Here is a 19,872-nt window from a genome sequence, read left to right on the forward strand (position 1 = left end):
TTTATTAATCCAGATGATTTTTAAAAGAATCCTATCAACAATATTAATACTGTAGAAAAAAACGTGCATCTATGAAGTAGTTGCAAAATCACGCCCTGCCCCAGCATGAAAGGATTACAATCCACAACCACTTTTGTACGCTGTTCAATCCTCATTTAGATAAGAAAGTAGTTCAAGCGGAGTAGACGCTCTTCCCCTTAGAATCACATTCCAAAATTTCAGCTTCCCCTGCAATTTTTTACGGAGGCAGCAACTCAGTTTCTACACAGCATGACAGACCGGCCGAGGGTCTCCGTGCGCTCATGTCGGGTGAACCTTTGGCTCTTGTGAAGCTGTTCACCCATACGCCCATTCATTAAATAACAGCGGGCCGCGGAGAAGGAAGGTGGCAAAGCCGGCGAGGAGCAGGGAAGACAACTCCATTGCTACGTTTAGGGGTTCACGCAGGAGCAGTTTTAACTGCCAGTCTTGAGCGACGAAGAAGAACCCAGCCCTTCCATCCATTGAAGGCGCGCGCGACACCCAAGCCTTCCCAAAGGCGCAGCGTCGCTGGTTCCTGGTGAGGCGAGACTGAGCCACCACCTCCACACAAGCCGCGCGAGGAAGGACTCTCGCTTTCGGTCCCATCACATTGCCTTCCGCGCCTGCGCGCTAAGCTAGGCGAGTCGGGAGTACAGTACAGCAGAACACCTCCAGCACTCCTCTGCCTCCTCCCTTGCCTCTTAGCGCCCCTCTGCCATCCCCCTTGCCTCTTAGCACCCCCTAAATCATCCCACCACCACCGAGGCAGTACCGCCCACTTTGAGAGCCACTGCTCTAGAGCTTTAGGTGCCTATTTTGACTTTATCCCACCAGCACGTTCATTGCAAGGAGAACAGTTAGTAATTCTTTCCTGGGTTATCAATCCGTTCCTTTGCTTGAAATATCTTTGTGTAAGAAAGCTTATACTGTAAAACCTGATACAGAAATCCTTTTCTAGGTTGAGGTTCCATGCAGAAGGCTCGTGATGCCATTAACATTAAAGGTCTCTTGACAGCACGATCCTGAGTCATGGCTTCCAGCTGCAGCCTTGGCATAAAGTTTCATGCTCTTATCTTTAATATTACTGTCACTGAGGTTTCTCAGGGAAAGTTTTGAGGGGCTGAAAAAAAAATGACGAAAACGATCTGAAATCACAGAACATCAACCTTCCGTTTTGTTTTACAATGATACTGTAGAGTTAACCTTTTTTTAGGTTGCATTTTTTGAAAGACTATATATGTGTTTGTGTGTGTGTGTGTGTGTTGTATTTGTGTTGATAAATAAATAAAGGGAGACTAGTATAGATCCATTTCGAGCTATTTAGCTCTCATCAGCTAGCCATACCCTTACTGGGATTCGAACCTGGGCTGTATTATATATTAGGCAGGAGTCTTAGCCACTATGCCACAGGCTCTCCTCTTTTATTTGGGCATACCAGGGGTTGTAACACACATACATACATACATACATACATACTAAAGAACCACAGGTAGAAAACATGGACTGGGGATTCTTTACGCAAACAGACGGGTAGTCCTCGACTTAGGACCACAACTGAGCCCAAAATTTCTATTGTTAAGTGAGACATTTCTTAAGTGAGTTTTGCCCCGTTTTATAACCTTTTTGCCACAAGTGACTCGATGCAAGTTGATAAGTTAGGGACCCAGTCGTTAAACGAATCTGGCCATTGACTTGCTTGTTAAAAGCGGATCACATAACCTCGGGGCACAGCAACGGTCATAAGTATGAACCAGTTGCCAAGCATCTGAATTTTGATCACCCGGCGATGCTATAAAGGTTGTAAGTGCGAAAAACAAACATAAAACTTTTTCTTAGTGCCCTTGTAACTTTGAAACAGTCACGGAATGAACCGTTGTAAGCCGAGGACTACCTGTAATAAAGCTTCAGGTTCTTGACGGCTTTCCCCAGCGGGAAGCCTGCAATTTTCACGGAAGTCAAACTTCTGAGAATCAGTTATTCACCCTTATTGTATTTGCAGTGGGTTTCTGCCCCATTGCATTCTCCGTGCGGCACTTCCCTTGAGAGGCTGAGATACAGCATGGAGGTTACGGTTCATACAGAACTGGGATCTGGATGGTTTTGAGTGCGCCTGTGCCAGATAAACCTCTAGAACAAGAATCAACACATGCTTGAAGGCACAAGGGCAGATCACCAGATGGGAGGCTTTTTTTTTAAATAGTGCTTCATGCGTGCTTTGCTGTGAGTCACTTGGTGCTTCAGGGTTAGGCTGACAGTGATTCAAAGTTGCACTAACAGGAACTCATCCACAGCCAACCTCATTAGGTTTTATTTGATGTCACTGTGAATGTTCCTCTCTTGGGGGGGAAAAAAAACTGCTTCCTATTTTGCTCCTTACGAATTGCATTTAAAAATACAATACAATACAATACAATACAATACAATACAATACAATACAATACAATACAATAGTAGAGTTGGAAGGGACCTTGGAGTTCTTCTAGTCCAACCCCCTGCCTAGGCAGGAAACCCTATACCGTTTCAGACAGATGGCTATCCAACATCTCCTTAAAGACTTCCAGTGTTGGGGCATTCACAACTTCTGGAGGCAACTTCTGTTCCACTGGTTAATTGTTCTAACTGTCAGGAAGTTTCTCCTCAGTTCTAAGTTGCTTCTCTCCTTGATTAGTTTCCACCCATTGCTTCTTGTTCTACCCTCAGGTGCCTTGGAGAATAGTTTGACTCCCTCTTCTTTGTGGCAGCCCCTGAGATATTGGAACACTGCTATCATGTCTCCCCTAGTCCTTCTTTCTATTAAACTAGACATACCCAGTTCCTGCAACCGTTCTTCATATGTTTTAGCTTCCAGTCCCCTAATCATCTTTGTTGCTCTTCTCTGCACTCTTTCTAGAGTCTCCACATCTTTTCTACATCGTGGCGACCAAAACTGAATGCCGTATTCCACGTGTGGCCTTACCAAGACATTATAAAGTGGTATTAACACTTCATGTGATCTTGATTCTATCCCTCTGTTTATGCAGCCTAGAAGACTCCCATTCAAATAATCAACTCTTTCCTACCAGTGTGATGAGGCCTTGGCCGTTTTATAATCTTTTATTCCCCCAAATGGTTAAATCTAGTTCTTGGTTGCCCAAGGTTCACCCACTGTGAGCAAGCTGCTTCTTATACCAGTCCCTCCATTAACTGTGTGTAAGTACATGCATCAGCTCATGTATTTTTACTCTTCCCACTTAAGACGATTTGTTCTAAGTTCAACCCGCGGAGCGGAAATTGACGGTTCTAAGTCCAGTCAGCAAGTTCAAGGATGCCACTTGGGATTAGGAGAAAAATCAACTCCAAGAAAGAATCACTAGTAACTATCAGGAAAAGCAGAATAAGTAAATGCTGACCGGTTTGGTTTTGATTTGGTTTGACGGGTGGGGCCAGCTGTTGTGGTTTGTAAACATGGCTTTGTGTCTTCACCAAATTAAACTTAACATAAAGCATATGAAAACCCAGATAATTCATCCAATCCATTCTTGCCCAAACCAAAGGAAACACATTGCAGTTGAGTTGGGGTTGTATATCAACCAAAGCAAAATACAATGATATTGTGTTGACTTAATAATGGATGAACTAACAGTCGTGGCTTCCAAACAATAGTTTATAAGCTTAATACTGTGATGAAAAATCAATTCTGATTTAGAGGAGACATATGCAGTGCGTTTGTAAACTATGATCCATAGTTAGTGCAGTGAATGAATTTAGCAATAGCAATAGCATTTAGACTTACATAGCACTTCATAATGTTTGACAGCCCTCTCTAAGCAGTTTATAGAGTCGGCATATTGCCCCCCCCCCAACAATCTGGGTCCTCATTTTACTAACCTCGGAAGGATGGAAGGCTTGAGCCAGTCAGAATCGAACTGCTAGCAGTCAGCAGAATTAGCCTGCAATACTGCATTCTAATCACGGCACCACCATGGTTCCTACAAATAATTTACTTGTTTGTAGCTTATTCAGCAAAGAATAAGCACACATGGTTTAAGAGAACATAAACACAATATCCCTGAATTTATGTTTTGCATGCAGAACACCTAAGGAGCAGTCTTTCAAATCAAATCTGGAAATATATATATATATATTCTTGTAATGGTCCAGAGCTCTATCAGCCGTGCAGAGAAAACAATATTGAGCAAGATAGCTCTATTGATGTAGAGCATATTCCTAAATCCAGTAATTCCTGAATAATGGATCATACCAACTTCTTTGGAAGTATAGTTTGGCCCCCACGGTCCGTGAAGCAGACTTTTTAGTATTGTTGGTATCCATCTACAGCCTACCTTTCTACTCTACAGGTAAATTATCAACCTGTAGAACAAAAGAAGTTGGTGAAAGTGGCAGTTAACTTCATTTTGAAGGTTTCTGAATTAAAATGAAAAAGATGGCCTTTCTAAAAGGTCAGAGATGTATTTCCAATTGAGTAGAGTTTTAGAAATATAGTTGCTACGAGTGGTGAGCACAAATGTAATTTTGGTGGCTTGCAAAGAAGTCTCTTCTTTCCTCCAAAGCTCTGCTAAATATTTTTTTAATAAACAAAATGGATCGGGGAAGATAGGAAGCAGAGAAAGCTTTCAAACCAATGAATGAGATGAAAAAAGACACCACTCCTTGAAGGTGTTCCTGTAAGTATCAACTTGGCCCCTGATGGTGGTGAGGGGGATGGATGTGAAGCCCCACAGAGCAGAAGAGTTAGCCTGGAGGGCTGGATGAAGCCGACAGACCTAAAGTTCTTCATGTATGGTCTAAGAGGCGGGTTCTTGATATTGCTTTTCAGCATCATTCTCCAGGCAATAAGGAATTTATTAGAGGGACCATCTCATCCCACTGGAATTAGCCCATGCCAACAGAGGAGACATGCTGCAGGCCCCATCAGCCAGGGAATTCTGGCTGTTGAAGTCCAAGAGAAGATGCTTCTCTGCCATTGTGCTTACTCTTTGGAACATCTTGCCTCCCTGAAGTGAGGTTGGCCTTCCAGAAGAGCATAGAGATCTGGTTCTGCCAATTGGCCTGGGACTCCAATAGGGGGGCTTTACATTGGGGGTGGTTGATAGATTAATAATAGAACCCACCTCCCCCCTGCTCATCCAACTCTCTACCTGTCCAACTTTTAGTTAGGCGTGCGTATTTGCATGTTTATAGTTTTTTTTTTTTGTATTGTTTATAGGTGTAGTGTAGTTTTATCTTTTTAATATTGCAAGCCCAGAGTTACCCTGTAGTAATATGGGCGGCCAATACATTTAAAAATAAATAAGTAAATCTTCTATAGCTCAGTTTTATTGAACATGTTTATGGCAGTCTGCACTCTGCAAATTCTTCTTCTCCATGATAACTCCCTAAAATGGCATCCCCTCTTTTGCTATATTAAGGAGCAATTTTAAACCTTGAAATAAACAAGGGTCTTTTGATTTCCAGTAGCTCCAAAACCTGGTTTCATGCATTAACCATTTTCATTTCCCTTTGGAGTACTGCTCATCATGTCATTCTAACTTATTTTTCTAATCTGAATCAAAATATGTGGAGAGAAGAAAAAGAAACACACTTTGGGGGGGGGGGGAGATAAAAAATAGAACTTTCATTGGTATATGGTGGAAAATGGATGCAGATCATTGCCTTTCTGTAAGTGACTTATCTCGCCGCCAAAAGTAGTTAGTTAGAGATATTTGGGTGTTTTATTTTGGAGCCAGGATTTCAGATGAGAACTGCAGACCATTGTCAAGAGACCAACTTTAAAGTAGGCCAGGATGTTTTGTTCAATTAAGTTGCTCTTGCTTGCTCTGACTCCGGTTTTTTTTTTCCCCCTTGGAGTCTCAAGGAATAAAAAATATTTCCCATTATCTGCCATCTGATCATATTGTCTAGAACATCAACTTTAAAAAAATATCAAGCAATTATTGAGCCTAAAGGCTTCCTCCAAAGTTCCATGGCTCATCTGCTGTTGAAGTATGTATCTTCAGTCTTAATTTGGAATTTGAGTCTGCTGTCCTGGAACAGTCTTCCCACATAGGATGTCTTCCAGATGTGCTGGACTCCCCAAATTCGTAATTCCCTTTTCTCCTGTTAAGTACAGACTGTCCTCGACTTACGACCACAGCTGAGCCCAAAGTTTCTCTGGCAAAAGCAAAGCAACTGTTGAGTAAATTTGCCTCATTTTACGACCTACCTTGTCGCAGATCTTAAGTGAATCACTACAGTTGTTAAGTTAGCAACACAGTTGTGAAGTGAATCTGGCTTCCCCATTAAGGTCGCAAAAGGGGATCACCTGACCTCAAGACACTGCGGCCGTCAATACGAGTCAGTTGCCAAGCATCTTTGATCATGTGACCACAGGGATGCTGCAATGCTCATAAGTGTGCAGAACGGTCATACGTCGTTTTTCCCCAGCGGTGTTGTACATTTGAATGGGAACTAAATGAACTGTCGTAAGTCGAGGACTACCTGTCATTGCTACATTTTTCAGATTTAAAATATTAGCAAGTACAGGTAATTCTTGACTTACGACCTTAATGGAGTCTCGAATTTCTGTCGTAAGTCACAATGGTCATAAATTGAAGCAGCCACATGATCCACCCAACTTTGCTGCCGTGGCGTTTAAGCCCAAATGCTGCAGTTGTTAAAGTGAGTCAGGGGGTTCTTTCCCCATTGACCTAGCGCTGTCGGATGCCGGCTGGGAAGGTCGCAAAGGACGATCCCATGAGCCCAGGATGTTGCAACCGCCATCAATGCATGGTGGTTGCTAGGCACCTGGATCATGTGACCGTGAGGATGCTGCAGTGGCTGTCAGTCACTTTTTTTTCAATGCTGTTATAACTTTGCTTACTAAGCAAATGGTTGTAAGTTGAGGACTGCCAGTAAGCCAGCAGCCTCTTGCTGCCAACTACAGATAGTCCTTGACTTTTACCACCACAATTGAGGACGGAATTTACGCTGCTAAGTGAGAAATTTGTTAAGTGAGTTGTGCCCCATTTTACAACCCCTCTTGCCACATTTGTTAAGTGAATCACTGTAGCTATTTAAGTTAGTACAATACAATACAATACAATAGCAGAGTTGGAAGGGACCTTGGAGGTCTTCTAGTCCAACCCCCTGCCTAGGCAGGAAACCCTATACTGTTTCAGACAAATGGTTATCCAACATCTTCTTAAAGACTTCCAGTGTTGGGGCATTCACAACTTCTGTTCCACTGCTTAATTGTTCTAACTGTCAGGAAGCTTCTCCTCAGTTCTAGGTTGCTTCTCTCCTTGATTAGTTTCCACCCATTGCTTCTTGTTCTACCCTCAGGTGCCTTGGAGAATAGTTTGACTCCCTCTTCTTTGTGGCAACCCCTGAGGTATTGGAATACTGCTATCATATCTCCCCTAGTCCTTCTTTCTATTAAACTAGACATACCCAGTTCCTGCAACCGTTCTTCATATGTTTTAGTCTCCAGTCCCCTAATCATCTTTGTTGCTCTTCTCTGCACTCTTTCTAGAGTCTCCACATCTTTTCTAGTAGCACAGTTCTTGAGTAAATCCAGCTTCCCTATTGATTTTTCTTGCCTGAAGGTCATAAAAGGAGATCGTATGACCTCGGGTCACATAAATAGGACCCAGTTATCAAGCATCTGAATGACCATGGGGATGCTGCAACAGTCATAAGAGTGAAAAATGGTCATAAGTCAGTTTTTTTCAGTGCTGTTGTAACTTTGAATGGTCGCTAAAGGGACTGTTGTAAATCGAGGACTGCCTGTACCATAATCTCTGCTCATTGAGGCTTTAAGGAGATGATTGAAAAGCTCAAAAAAGCCCTCCCTTATTTCTGCTGCATATCAGGTGACTCTTCAGAGGCGATAAGTAGCTTTTTCTTTGCCTTAATTAGATGGAGAGATTGCAGAAGTTAGTTAATTGCATGTTTAAACTTGTGATCCTTTGTTTTTTGTGCAGGGAGTGTGACTTATTTCAGTCACTAGAGTGGGTGTGCATCCACATGTTTTCTATCTTGAAGAACAAAGCTGCTGTTCTATGGGATTTACTGTCAGGAAAGGCATCACACAATGAGATATTTAGCCCAATTCAGCTGTCAGCAGTCAGAAAAAGAAAAACCAACAACATCTTGTCTGAGATCAAGAAGGTTTCAACATTCCAGTGCCATCATACTTTTTTTATTAAAGGTGGAGATCCCGCTCTTGGTTATCTGTTGGATGACACAGTGTTGAGTCCCAGCCTATTTCATGCAGCAAGATGAAATTTAATTTTTAAAGTTGCCTACAAACATCACTTCAAATCTTTGGCAAACGTTATTTGTGTCACCCACAAAAACCACTGAATCAGAAAGAGAAAAGAAGGTAGGAGGTAGGAGAAAGAAGTGGTTTCTTTGTTTGTAAAGAAGCCTCCTTTGAAATCTAACTGAGCATATGTGTATATGTTACACTTTCAATATACAAAGCAGTCATGTAATACGAACGTGGAATTTTATTATAATTAATAAAATAACATTGGACTCTCTTCTTCTCTGTGCCAAATCTGGCTGCAGATCATTACAAGAAAGTAAATCTTCTTGAATAAAGAGGTTGTTTTTTTAATCCATACAAAATAACTGCTATGCTTTTCCATCTATTTATTTAGTTTATATGTGATGAAGTTAACCTTTCTTTGTTCGGATTTTTTCTTTATATTTGATGACTTTTCTAATTTCCAGGACGGAAAATATACTTATAATTAGATTGGAAAAAATCTATAACTTGTTTTTTCCCCCCAATCATTCATTTATTTATTTATAAATTTAGATCCCATCCTACCAATGCCACTCAGAGTGGATCACCACAAATCCCTTGAAGTTCCTGTGGCCAATTCTTTCTTTGTAGATTATTGGAAACACACTGACAGTCTTATTGGGGGTCAGTTAAGATTATTAATGCAAACAACAGTTTTCTTAGTGGTGAAAATGGATTTAGATCTAAATCCATTACTGGGTAGCTGTAAATGCACAGCTGGGTGGCTTTGCATTGTGAGGACAATGCAAGAATGCCTGGCCCAATTACAATCACAATCATAATCATAATCATAATTTAATCCCCGACCTTCCTGGCCGGTATTTTATATTTTAAATTCTGGGGTATTTTAATTGGTTTTAATTACTAGCTAATTTCATGTTCATTGTACAGACTTTGTTTAATTTGTTTCTCTGTGATTTTGTACTTCCGTTGTTTATAGTGCACTTTATTCCTGTCTGTACACCGCCCCGAGTCCCCTTGGGGAGAGGGGGCGGTTTATAAATCGAATAAATGAAAATGAATGAATGAAGAAATAAAATAATGCTATAATCCCATTCTAATTCAGAGAAAGGCAATCGGTTAGGCATCTACTGTATATAACTTGAAGAAAGAAAAGACAAAGAGCAGAAGGAGCACATGTTCCTTCATCACACAGTGAATTGCAAATGGGCACACAGTGCAAAAGGCAACCTACAGTTCCACGCAAATTGCATTGTCACAGAAATGACACACAATTGCTCCACACCAAAACTCATTTAGTAATGAACAAGGGCAGTTTCTCCATCTTCGTCCTTGCAAAACAATTAAGGATGAATTGTATTCTGCAATTTAGTAAATGAATGGAATTGGTCATACAAGATTAATGGGGGAGGCGGAATGACATGGGATTGTTGGACTGCTGTCTTTCAGATTGCACGAGGGCATTTGGACAGCCGGGAAAGGATCCTCTTTTTTTTTTCTCAGATTAGGAAAACAAGTCAGGTTTCTTAATCTTTAAGGAGCTTCCTACTTTACTACATGAAGGCATATCCTTCTCTAGGAAGTTGGATAACGGTCCCTATCTTTTTCAAACCTAGAACCGTGGATGAGATGTAAGGACCCATGACTAAAGGTGTAAAGCTATGAACCTAGTTAAATTAAACTAGCTTGTTGTGAGCGAGAGCTTTAATCAGGCACATGCTGTTTCCATGGTTCTACAAGCAAATAGTTTGACTCCCTCTTCTTTGTGGCAACCCCTGAGATATTGGAACACTGCTATCATGTCTCCTCTAGTCCTTCTTTTCATTAAACTAGACATACCCAGTTCCTGCAACCGTTCTTCATATGTTTTAGTCTCCAGTCCCCTAATCATCTTTGTTGCTCTTCTCTGCACTCTTTCTAGAGTCTCCACATCTTTTCTACATCGTGGCGACCAAAACTGAATGAACAATTCAACAGAATTGTTCAACAAATGAACAGAATAAACAATTATCGGGTTGTCTTAAGATTCTCCCTAGGAGGCAGCTAGTGAAGAGCAAGTTTTTGGTCTTAAGTGTGACATTCACATGGTTTTAATCCTATGGTTTTCCTACTGGTTGGAATTGTGGCATGAGGAAAAGACAGCTGTTAGGAGTTGTTGACAGGAGAGCATCTGAGGTCACCGGCTAATGTATACCACTCTGAGAATTGGAAAAGGTTATAGAATGATATTTCCAAAAGCTCACTGTCCCACAATAGAACAGGATTAATTAGTTTAACAATCCCTGTGTGTGTGTGTCCCACTTTTAAAGTCTCTGAGTTGTGAGACAAATAAAGGTATTTTTTTTAACACAAAAGCCAAACGTTAAAGGTAGTATCGGAAGAATTTTTAGATAAAAGCCAATTTCATTCAGAAGATAAACTCACTGGACAAGACCTGGACAAGATGATCCAATATAAATAACTATTCAGCTATAAAGATAGAAGCTGCCCAACATATTAAGTATATAAGGTGAGCTTAGACCAGGGGTGTCCAAACTTGGGACACCCCTGGCTTAGACCAATATTCATCTACTCCCAACATTTTTGGTCCATTCACACACACAGCCCACGAAATCAGACTGTTTTATTTCAGAGTGGTTTTTCCCCAGTTTAAGCTGCTGTATAAATCCAGGAAGGGAGAGGGGAAACATTATAGGGACTCCTCAACTAATGTTCACAATTGGGACCAGAATTTCCATTGCTGAGCACCCAATTTTAGAGTACTTGTTTGCTGTGATTGTTAAGCAAATCACTATTGTTAAGTGAATCGCATGGTTGTTACCCGGTAAGCACATCCAGATCCACCACATCGACTTTGCTTGTCAGAAGCTGGCTGGGAAGTTGCGATGCCAGTTGCCAAGCATCCAAATACGGTCACTAAATGAATGGCTGTAAGTCAAGGACTACGATTTTAGTCCACCTTGGAGAAGAGAACTCAGAAAGTGAAGGCTGGGGACTACTTGTCTTGACGGGCACTGTCTTCTTGAATGCAAAGTCTTGCTTCTTGATTTATAACCACTGATAGCCATTGGGTGAAATAATCTCTAGGGTTGCATTTACGAATATCAGGAACAGCATTGCTGTATTCCACTTAACTAGGAAGCCTAGGAAAGCTGTGGTATGATTTAACAGGAAGCAATTCAAAGACGGAGGAAACTAATGCAATGAAATGTAATTCAAGAGAGATTCTATTGGTTGGAGATTCTTCTAATCAGATCAAAGGCTCCTGTTTATATGTAGAAAGGTAAATTGGGAAGTCACGAATCTCTTTGATTCCAGCTGAATCATAAGCTTAAGTGCTTATGACTGAATTTGCTCTTTTCTCTTTCTTCCCCATCACCTTCTCCTTGTCTGCCACATCTGTTAGGGTGTGAACATGGACTAGGGGTATTCGTAAAAGTGTTAACTAGACAGTGTGATAAAAATAGTTTAAATATTAGCATGCTAATCAAATGGATGCAAAGCCATACCTTTTTTTTTCTTTTTTAAAAAAAACATGGAACTTTGCAATGAGCATGTCAAATCAAATTCTCCTACGGTGCAGTCATTAATCGATCTCTTTTTCCCTGTCCTTCAGGGGGGCTTTTTCGGTGGTGCGACGCTGTGTCAAACTTTGCACTGGACACGAATATGCCGCCAAGATTATCAACACCAAGAAGCTCTCAGCAAGAGGTAGGGTTGGTTTCCTTCTTTCTGCAAAATAGCTGTGCTTTCCCTATTTCTGCTCTAGGAGAATTCTGTTGTTTTGGGCTCCCAAAGCTGCTGCCACGTTTAAAGAGACCCTCTCAACATGTGGAATGATGAGAAAACAGGTGGGTAATTCTGGCAAACAAGGCAAAGCTGCCAGAGATAACAAGTGCAGAAATTATTGCTTATCAACAGGAGAAAATGGAAAGGCTCTTGAAGAATCAATAGTTCTTTCCACACATTATTTTCAAAAGTAGTTTGCATCCCTTTCTTTCCTTCGGTTACTAGGGAAAAGAGACCATTTTCCAACCATCCCTTTGCCCTTGGAGTCCTGAAATTTATGATGAGCTCAAAGGGCCCAGATATTTGTATTTTATAGAGTGGCATGAACTGGTCGGCAGAGGAAATTTATGTGTGAAAAGGAATGTCTATGGGAATAATGAAGACAAAACGAAAGAAATTGAGTTTGCTGAAGATATGGTATTGTGAGCAATTGACCTGCGCCATGTGGCAGTAGAGCCAGGCAGCAGGTGAAGATGAGAGTCATTAAGCCACGAAATACTAATTTTAGGAATCCTTTAAGCAGCAATGAGGGCCTGAAAGTTCATTTTACCTTGTACTTGGTTTATACATTGCTTTTAGTTCTTTTCTGACGGGAATTTCAGAATTTCACGTAATAATCTTTTCTAGTGCCATTTGGAAATAGAGAGATGGTGACTCAATGTCAGGGCCCAAGAACCAAGAAGGACACACAGAATTTTCTTTTCTTGTTCCTCACATATACTGAGGTGCAGTACATGTGAAAAATGCTTTGATGGATCCCAAACTGAATATGAGCCCAACAAAAGATGGCAGCAAAAGAGCAAAACAGTCCGAGGCTGCAACAGCTAAAGTGTAGAGCCAAAGTCAAGAGAAGTTGTTGCTCCTCTCTATTCTCAGTTGGTTACATTACACACAGAATATGGCATCCATGATTTTAGGCGGGCTGGCAGAGGAATCCTGGAAGTTGAAGTCCACACAACTCAAAAGTTATTGAAGTTGAGAAATACTGGATTAGACATTAGGAAGAACTTCTTGGTAGTAAGTACTGACAATAGAAGTGAAATAGATTGCCCATGGAGCAGTTTCTTCCTCTTCATTGGGAGGTTTTCAAGCAGGGATTGCATAGTCCTCTATTACGGTGAATTTTGCAGTGTTCAGGGGATTTGATTTGATGACCTCTTATCTTCCTTCCAACTCTCTGATCAGATCCACAGGACAAGATAAAAGTACTGTATAAGTGGAAGATCCCACTTAAGTGCCTCTGTTCAGGGTAAGAGGGATTGATAAATAAGATTTAACATTCTGCTTGGTTCAGATTGTGGCAGCATCGTCATCTCTGCGTCCATTTCCACATGAATAGTTAGCATTTCCTATAATTTAATTTTAGAGCCATAATGTAGGATCCCAGAGGAAAACATGACTTGCTTTTTAACGATGATTGCTTAAAGATAAATTCCAGGCACAGCCTAGGCAGGATAACTAATTTACTAATTGGATTACCATAGTAAAGTTTAGATGCAAAGGAGAGTCTGAGGTTGAGATACTGGAGTTTAGAGAGAAGCTGATTAATGGCAGTACTGAAGTGTTTAAAAGATGCTCATGATTATGAGTAGATTAACTGTATGTCAGGCTGTGGAGAATGGCACAGGAGGTGCACAGGACTTGTAAGTAGTAGTTGTCAAAAGGCATTTTGGTCAGACTATGGCATAGCTGTAAAAGACTGATAGGTAAAGTATTGGAAGCAAGTACTTAAGCTAACTTAAAGTAGAAATGTGGGAAATGACAGTTACATTTGCAATGCATTTACATCCATGTGGGCCTGTTTAGGATCAGCCAGTGTTTCATTTCTCTTACGGGAATCTGAATCTATTAAACTCCACAGATGTTACACCAAACCAGACAGAAATGCAGCTTTACACATATATTTCCTGTAAATGGATATGTTGTACATGGGAAAGGAGAAAAGCAGTAGCTTTGCATAATATGATATAAAGTGATTTTGCCCAGAACTAATGTATTTATTGCTGGATTTAAGCTGTGGTTTGTGCCTAAGTGTTGATTGTCCAGTAAATCACCTTTATACATGATTAATCACAACATCTGAATTCCACCATAGCCTTCCTTGTTCAACATCCATATTCGTCCTCACCTTGCTGAAGACCTGTCTTAGATTCCAGTTAGGTAGCTGTAGAGGCTCCTGTTAAACTCAGCTCATATTCCTGGTCTGGGTTTGAACTGTTTGGAATTTTAAATGAGTAGCTATGGACCAAAGGAGCAGTAAGAAATTAGTTAAGCGCACCAGATTAAGGGAATAGCAGTAAATTAAACAATGGAGAGCAAAGCAAAGAGGTGGGGAGGAAGCAATGATAATGATAATGGTAGGAGCAAGAGGATGAGGAATAAAGAGTACAACACGGCTTCCTATATGACAGGGGTGTCCAAACTTGGGAACTTTAAGACTTGTGGACTTCAACTCCCAGAGTTGAAGTCCACAAGTCTGGGAGTTGAAGTCCACAAGTCTTAAAGTTCCCAAGTTTGGACCACCCCTGCTATATGAGAACTGTAAACTCAGCATCATCTGATTGTGATTGCCATGGCTCAAAATCTTCCTCTCTAAATTGGTCACGGAAGAAGAAATTCACAATTTAAGATTGGAATGTCTTCTGATGAGCTAGAGGTTTACCATTAATACAGTGCAGGAGGCAACTTGAAAGAACATGCGTGATTGGTTCACTCTCTGAATCTGGGCCTACAATACAATACAATACAACAATACAATAGTAGAGTTGGAAGGGACCTTGGAGGCCTTCTAGTCCAACCCCCTGCCTAGGCAGGAAACATACCATTTCAGACAGATGGCTATCCAACATCTTCTTAAAGACTTCCAGTGTTGGGGCATTCACAACTTCTGGAGGCAAGCTGTTCCACTGATTAATTGTTCTAACTGTCAGGAAATTTCTCCTCAGTTCTAAGTTGCTTCTACGTTGAGGGTTTGTTGTTAAGGCACCTTGTGAAGTCTCTCCTCCAATGCCTTTGAGAATAAGGAGACCAACCTCATCCAACGTCAATGCTTTTTAAGAGCCTTATAGGGAATTATACAATATGTCATTCCCCAAAAGATATAGGAGTACTGGTATGGCCTACCTATTTTATAGCCCCCATCATCTTTAAATTGAAATTAAAAAACACTTCATTAACATTGGCTCCCCGCCCCCCCTAAAACCAGCATGAATAAGGTGTGGGTTGAGAGTCAGCAGTGAGCCCAATCAAAGAGAAGAGAATTAGCAGTTCAGTGAGCAGGGCTGGGAACTCAAAAGCTCAATTCAGCCAAGGTTTCAACCAATAAAGTATAATTTGGGTCTCCAGCGAGGCACAACCAAGCTCTACCTGAAAGAAAATGTTTGGAATTAAATGATTAGTACTTTAAATAGCTTTTTCCATGTTCTTCCTGCGAGCTGCATTACGAAGGGTCCTCTGTCCAGAAAAGTAAACTGATTGCATATTTAGGAAGAGTCTCAATCAGACATGCCATGGTTGACCCAAAGGAGGTTTTAAAAAGGCAAGTGGACTTTCTTGGCTTTTTTTTTTTTTTGAAAATGTTTCACTTCTCACCCCAGAAGCTTCTTCAGTTTTTCAACCGCTGCTGGTTTTCCAATTCCGTTATTCAAATTCTCCCCCTACCCCTCACCCCCAAACCAAAAGAGCAACTTGGAATCCCTTGGGAAATATGGGATTTTCTTTGCAACACACGAAGCTATTTACCTTTATTTATTTATTCATTCATTTTGTTCTTAATGACAGACATGTCAAGCTCATCCCAATCCCACAGAGTTCTGAAGAAGCTTCTTGGATGAGAAGCGTGACGTTTTCGAAGAAAAGGGAAAAAATACCCAAGAAAGTCCAGTTGTCTTTTGGAAAAGCACCTTTGGGAAAACTAATTGCATTTTTTTTTTATTGCACCATTCAGTTAGCAAGAATTTTATAGACTCCGCATTTCTAATCTATGTTCGGCATCCACATTGCTGGCTGGATCCCTACATTGGATCTGGTGGATCTCAATTTTTTTTTTGTAGCTATGAATGAGGATGGGGAATTGGGACAGAGAAGAAATAGATGCATGACTCTGGGATTGGATTGAACTTGAAGTGTCTGTCTTTAAGAATAACGCAAATAAATGAGCTGTAGGATTCTCTTGCTTTGCAGAGCTACTGAAACTTCTGGAAACCTACAACAGGTCAACAACTTCTGTTACAAAGAAAGCCCCAGGTTTCCTAAGGAAGTCTAAGTGGCTCTTTTAGATTGGGAGGATAGAGGGGGGGAAGGGATTTAAACAACAGGATTGGAAAAACAGCAATAGACGAATCAGCTTTTGGGCTAAATTCAAATGTAATGTGCATAATAATAACCTCACCACAATAAAAAAAGTGCATTTTAAGAGCATTTCTTGGCGCTCCTGTGAATTACAGTAGCTACAAAGAATGAGAAAAAAGCTACTTGCAAATATAAATATATTATTTCATAATGGGAACATTTTAATTATGGCTTAGACGAATAAATATGGAATAAAAATGCTTGATTGTCATCTAGTTGGTTACTCTAGGACAAGAAATGCTTAGACCAATATCACTTTTGCATCAAGAAGGGGCCCCATATATTTTTCTGATTTCCTCTTGCCTCATTTATATATTTTGTAGTCAGATTTATTTTGTTAAACATTCTCACCATTTGGTACGCATAGCTTTCAACTTGCCAGTTGGCACTCAGTTTTATCTCCTTAAGATGCTAACTGGTTTCTTATTATAACTCTGCTTCACTTATGTTTTAATTGTCTTTCTGTATTTTAATCCTATAAGCTGCTTTGCAAAGAAAGCAGAATGAAAACGATAAAATATATTTTTTAGTGTCAAGTTCCAATGGAAAAAGCCTACTGGGTAGTAATAATAATAATAATAATAATAATAATAATAATAATAATAATAATAATAATAATAATAATAATAATAATAATAATAATAATAATAATAATAATAATAATAATAATAATAATAATTTTATTACGAAAATACGTTACGACGTCCTAGGCCCCTGGGTGGGGCCCGACTAGTAATCAATGCCAAATCCGGCGAATCAACTGGCCGCTGTGATACAATCGTATAGTAGTAGTAATAATAATAATAATAATAATAATAATAATAATAATAATAATAATAATAATAATAATAATAATAATAATAATAATAATAATAATAATAATAATAATAATAATAATACACCAGACATCACACTGGTTGAGAAAAATAAGGCTACAATCATAGACATTGCAATACCAGGTGATAGCAGGGTCGCCGAGAAGGAATATGAAAAAATCGCAAAATACCAGGACTTAAAAAATCGAAATCCAACGATTATGGCACAAACCAGCAGTGGTAATTCCAGTGGTAATCGGCACACTGGGTGCTATTCCAAAAGCACTGGAATTACATTTAAAACAGTTAAAAATTGACAAAATCACCATAGGGTCAAATGCAAAAGGCCGCACTGCTTGGATCCGCACACATATTACGAAAATACGTTACGACGTCCTAGGCCCCTGGGTGGGGCCCGACTAGTAATTAATGCCAAATCCGGCGAAACAACTGGCCGCTGTGATACAATTCTGTTGATGCAATAATAATAATAATAATAATAATAATAATAATAATAATAATAATAATAATAATAATAATAATAATAATAATAATAATAATAATAATAATAATAATAATAATAATAATAATAATAATAATAATAATAATAATAATGGAAGTCTGGAAATTTTTAGCTGTGCATTTTTTTAAAAGCTGGGTTGGCAAGTTGAAAAGGGATTAATGATGAAGATCATGATGAAGATCAACATTTATTTAATTTAGTTTATATGCCTCCCATCTCATTATCCAGAGTGACTGACTTACAGTTACAAAGATTCACAAACAACAAACAAGCTGATAAATATTATGAAGCTTATTTCTATCTGAGTGAACATTAAATAAAACATCTAAGGACAAAATGCAAGGATGAATTTTCTTACGATTTCAAGAGCTAATCATAGATCAGCTATGATCTATGATCTATTTTTGGTCTATCACTGTAAGTAATTTGATTAAAAAGGGAAAAAAATAGCCATAGCTTTTGCAGAGATTGACTGCGTTCACACATTGCGTCACTCTGTAACCTGATTCGAGTTAGCCATTATGGTTAGGGTATGCCAGGCAAATATAGCTTGTTCAATATATACCATTACCAATACCATTGTTTATACACTAAACTAATCACCCTCAACAAGGTGTATATTGTCATTTTCAAAATCCTCCTGGGAAATTTGTCTGGGTGATTTGCTAATCAATTTCAGACTCTTTCCTCCCTCCCATCAGCCTTTCTGCCCTTTAAATTTCCCAGTCAGTTTAACAACCAGGTTAAACAGCTGGAGAATCTCCTTAAAAGCTCATTCCTTTTTTTTTTCTTGAAAAACCCCCTTTTGATTAGGGATTCCAAATCCTTTGGGGTCTTCAAAGGAAACGGGGGAGTACGCTGTTGAAATTAACAAGTTGTGTCAAGTTTTGCCCGTCTTCTTTAGAAAAAATATGAAAGTCGGTAGCTTGTGCATGATTTCAGAGTGATTCCGGCATGGTGATTTTCTTTTTAATTTGTTTCCCCCAATCTCCACCTTCTGCAACCTCATAGCTGCACCCTTCACATACTTTTTCAGAAATAAATATATCTGTTTTCGAGGCAATCTCTGTAAGTTCGAAGAGCCTTTGGAAGATGAGAAATGACAAAGCTTGCAGAATACAAAATACCTCTGCAGCTGCCAAATCTGGGCAAGCAATAAAGGAGGGATATCCCCATGTTATCCCCTTCCCCCTCCCTCTCATTTATATTTGTTGAGCATTTTCTTGGAATCAGGAAAGTGTAAGAGGAAAAATCATGGGAAAAGGCAGGATATGTAAAAATGGATTACATGAGGATAGTCTGGCTATGTTGCCTTTCCCTCGGAAAGAAAGTTTTGCAATCTGGGAAAGGTCCTAGATCAGAGGTGGGCAAGCGATGGTAAATTGGGCTTCATGCTGTCTCATGGGCTTCATGCTGTCTCAGAAATTCTGGGATTTGAGCTCCCAAGGATGTAACGTTTAATGAAAAGGACCAGGGGTGACATGATAGCAGTATTCCGATATCTAAGGGGTTGCCATAAAGAAGAGAGATCAATCTATTCTCCAAAGCATCTGAAGACAGGACAAGAAGCAAAGAAACTAATTGAGCCATGCTCCAACATTGGTTGTTTTTAAGGAAAGATTGGACAATCATTTTGTCTGAAATGCATAGGCTTTCCTGCCTGAGCAGGGGGTTGGACTAGACTAGAAGATCTCCAAGGTCCCTTCCAAATCTGTTATTCTGTTATAGATCTATTGTTATCCCTGGACACTCAGTTGGGTTTTGTACATAGGAGAAACTGCTCTTAGCTGAAGCTAGTACATCGGCTGCTCTGTTCCTGGATAGGGATAGCATAATTGTGGTGATTCATTGCCACTGATTGGATGACTGTAACGCAGTGTTCCTCAACCTTATCATGGTTGGCTGGGGAATTCTGGGAGTTGAAGTCCACACATCTTAAAGTTAACAAGGTTGAGAAACACTGTTGAAATTCAGTCCCTCCCGATGAGAAGTTGGAATGCTACAAAATGTGACTGCACTATTGCCTTGGCTTCCAGACTTCTGCCATTTAGATTCAAGGCATTGATGTTAGGGTGCCATCCCCTAAATAGCTCAAGCCTACATTACATTAACATATGTCTGCA

At 39.9% G+C, this 19,872-nt stretch overlaps 1 protein-coding gene across 13 annotated transcripts in view; it reads left to right on the top strand.

The window, feature by feature from the left end:
- CAMK2B (calcium/calmodulin dependent protein kinase II beta) overlaps positions 1-19,872 on the top strand; it is a 186,527-nt gene that overhangs the window by 32,315 nt on the left and 134,340 nt on the right. For all 13 annotated transcript variants that reach the window (XM_081961199.1, XM_081961205.1, XM_081961204.1 and 10 more), the window contains exon 2: positions 11,889-11,983. In XM_081961199.1, coding sequence (XP_081817325.1) covers positions 11,889-11,983 — 95 coding nt within the window. The remainder of the gene's footprint in view (positions 1-11,888; positions 11,984-19,872) is intronic.

Source organism: Natrix helvetica (genome assembly GCF_964273705.1).
Source record: "Natrix helvetica genome assembly, chromosome: 8".
NCBI classification, from domain to species: Eukaryota; Metazoa; Chordata; class Lepidosauria; order Squamata; family Natricidae; genus Natrix; species Natrix helvetica.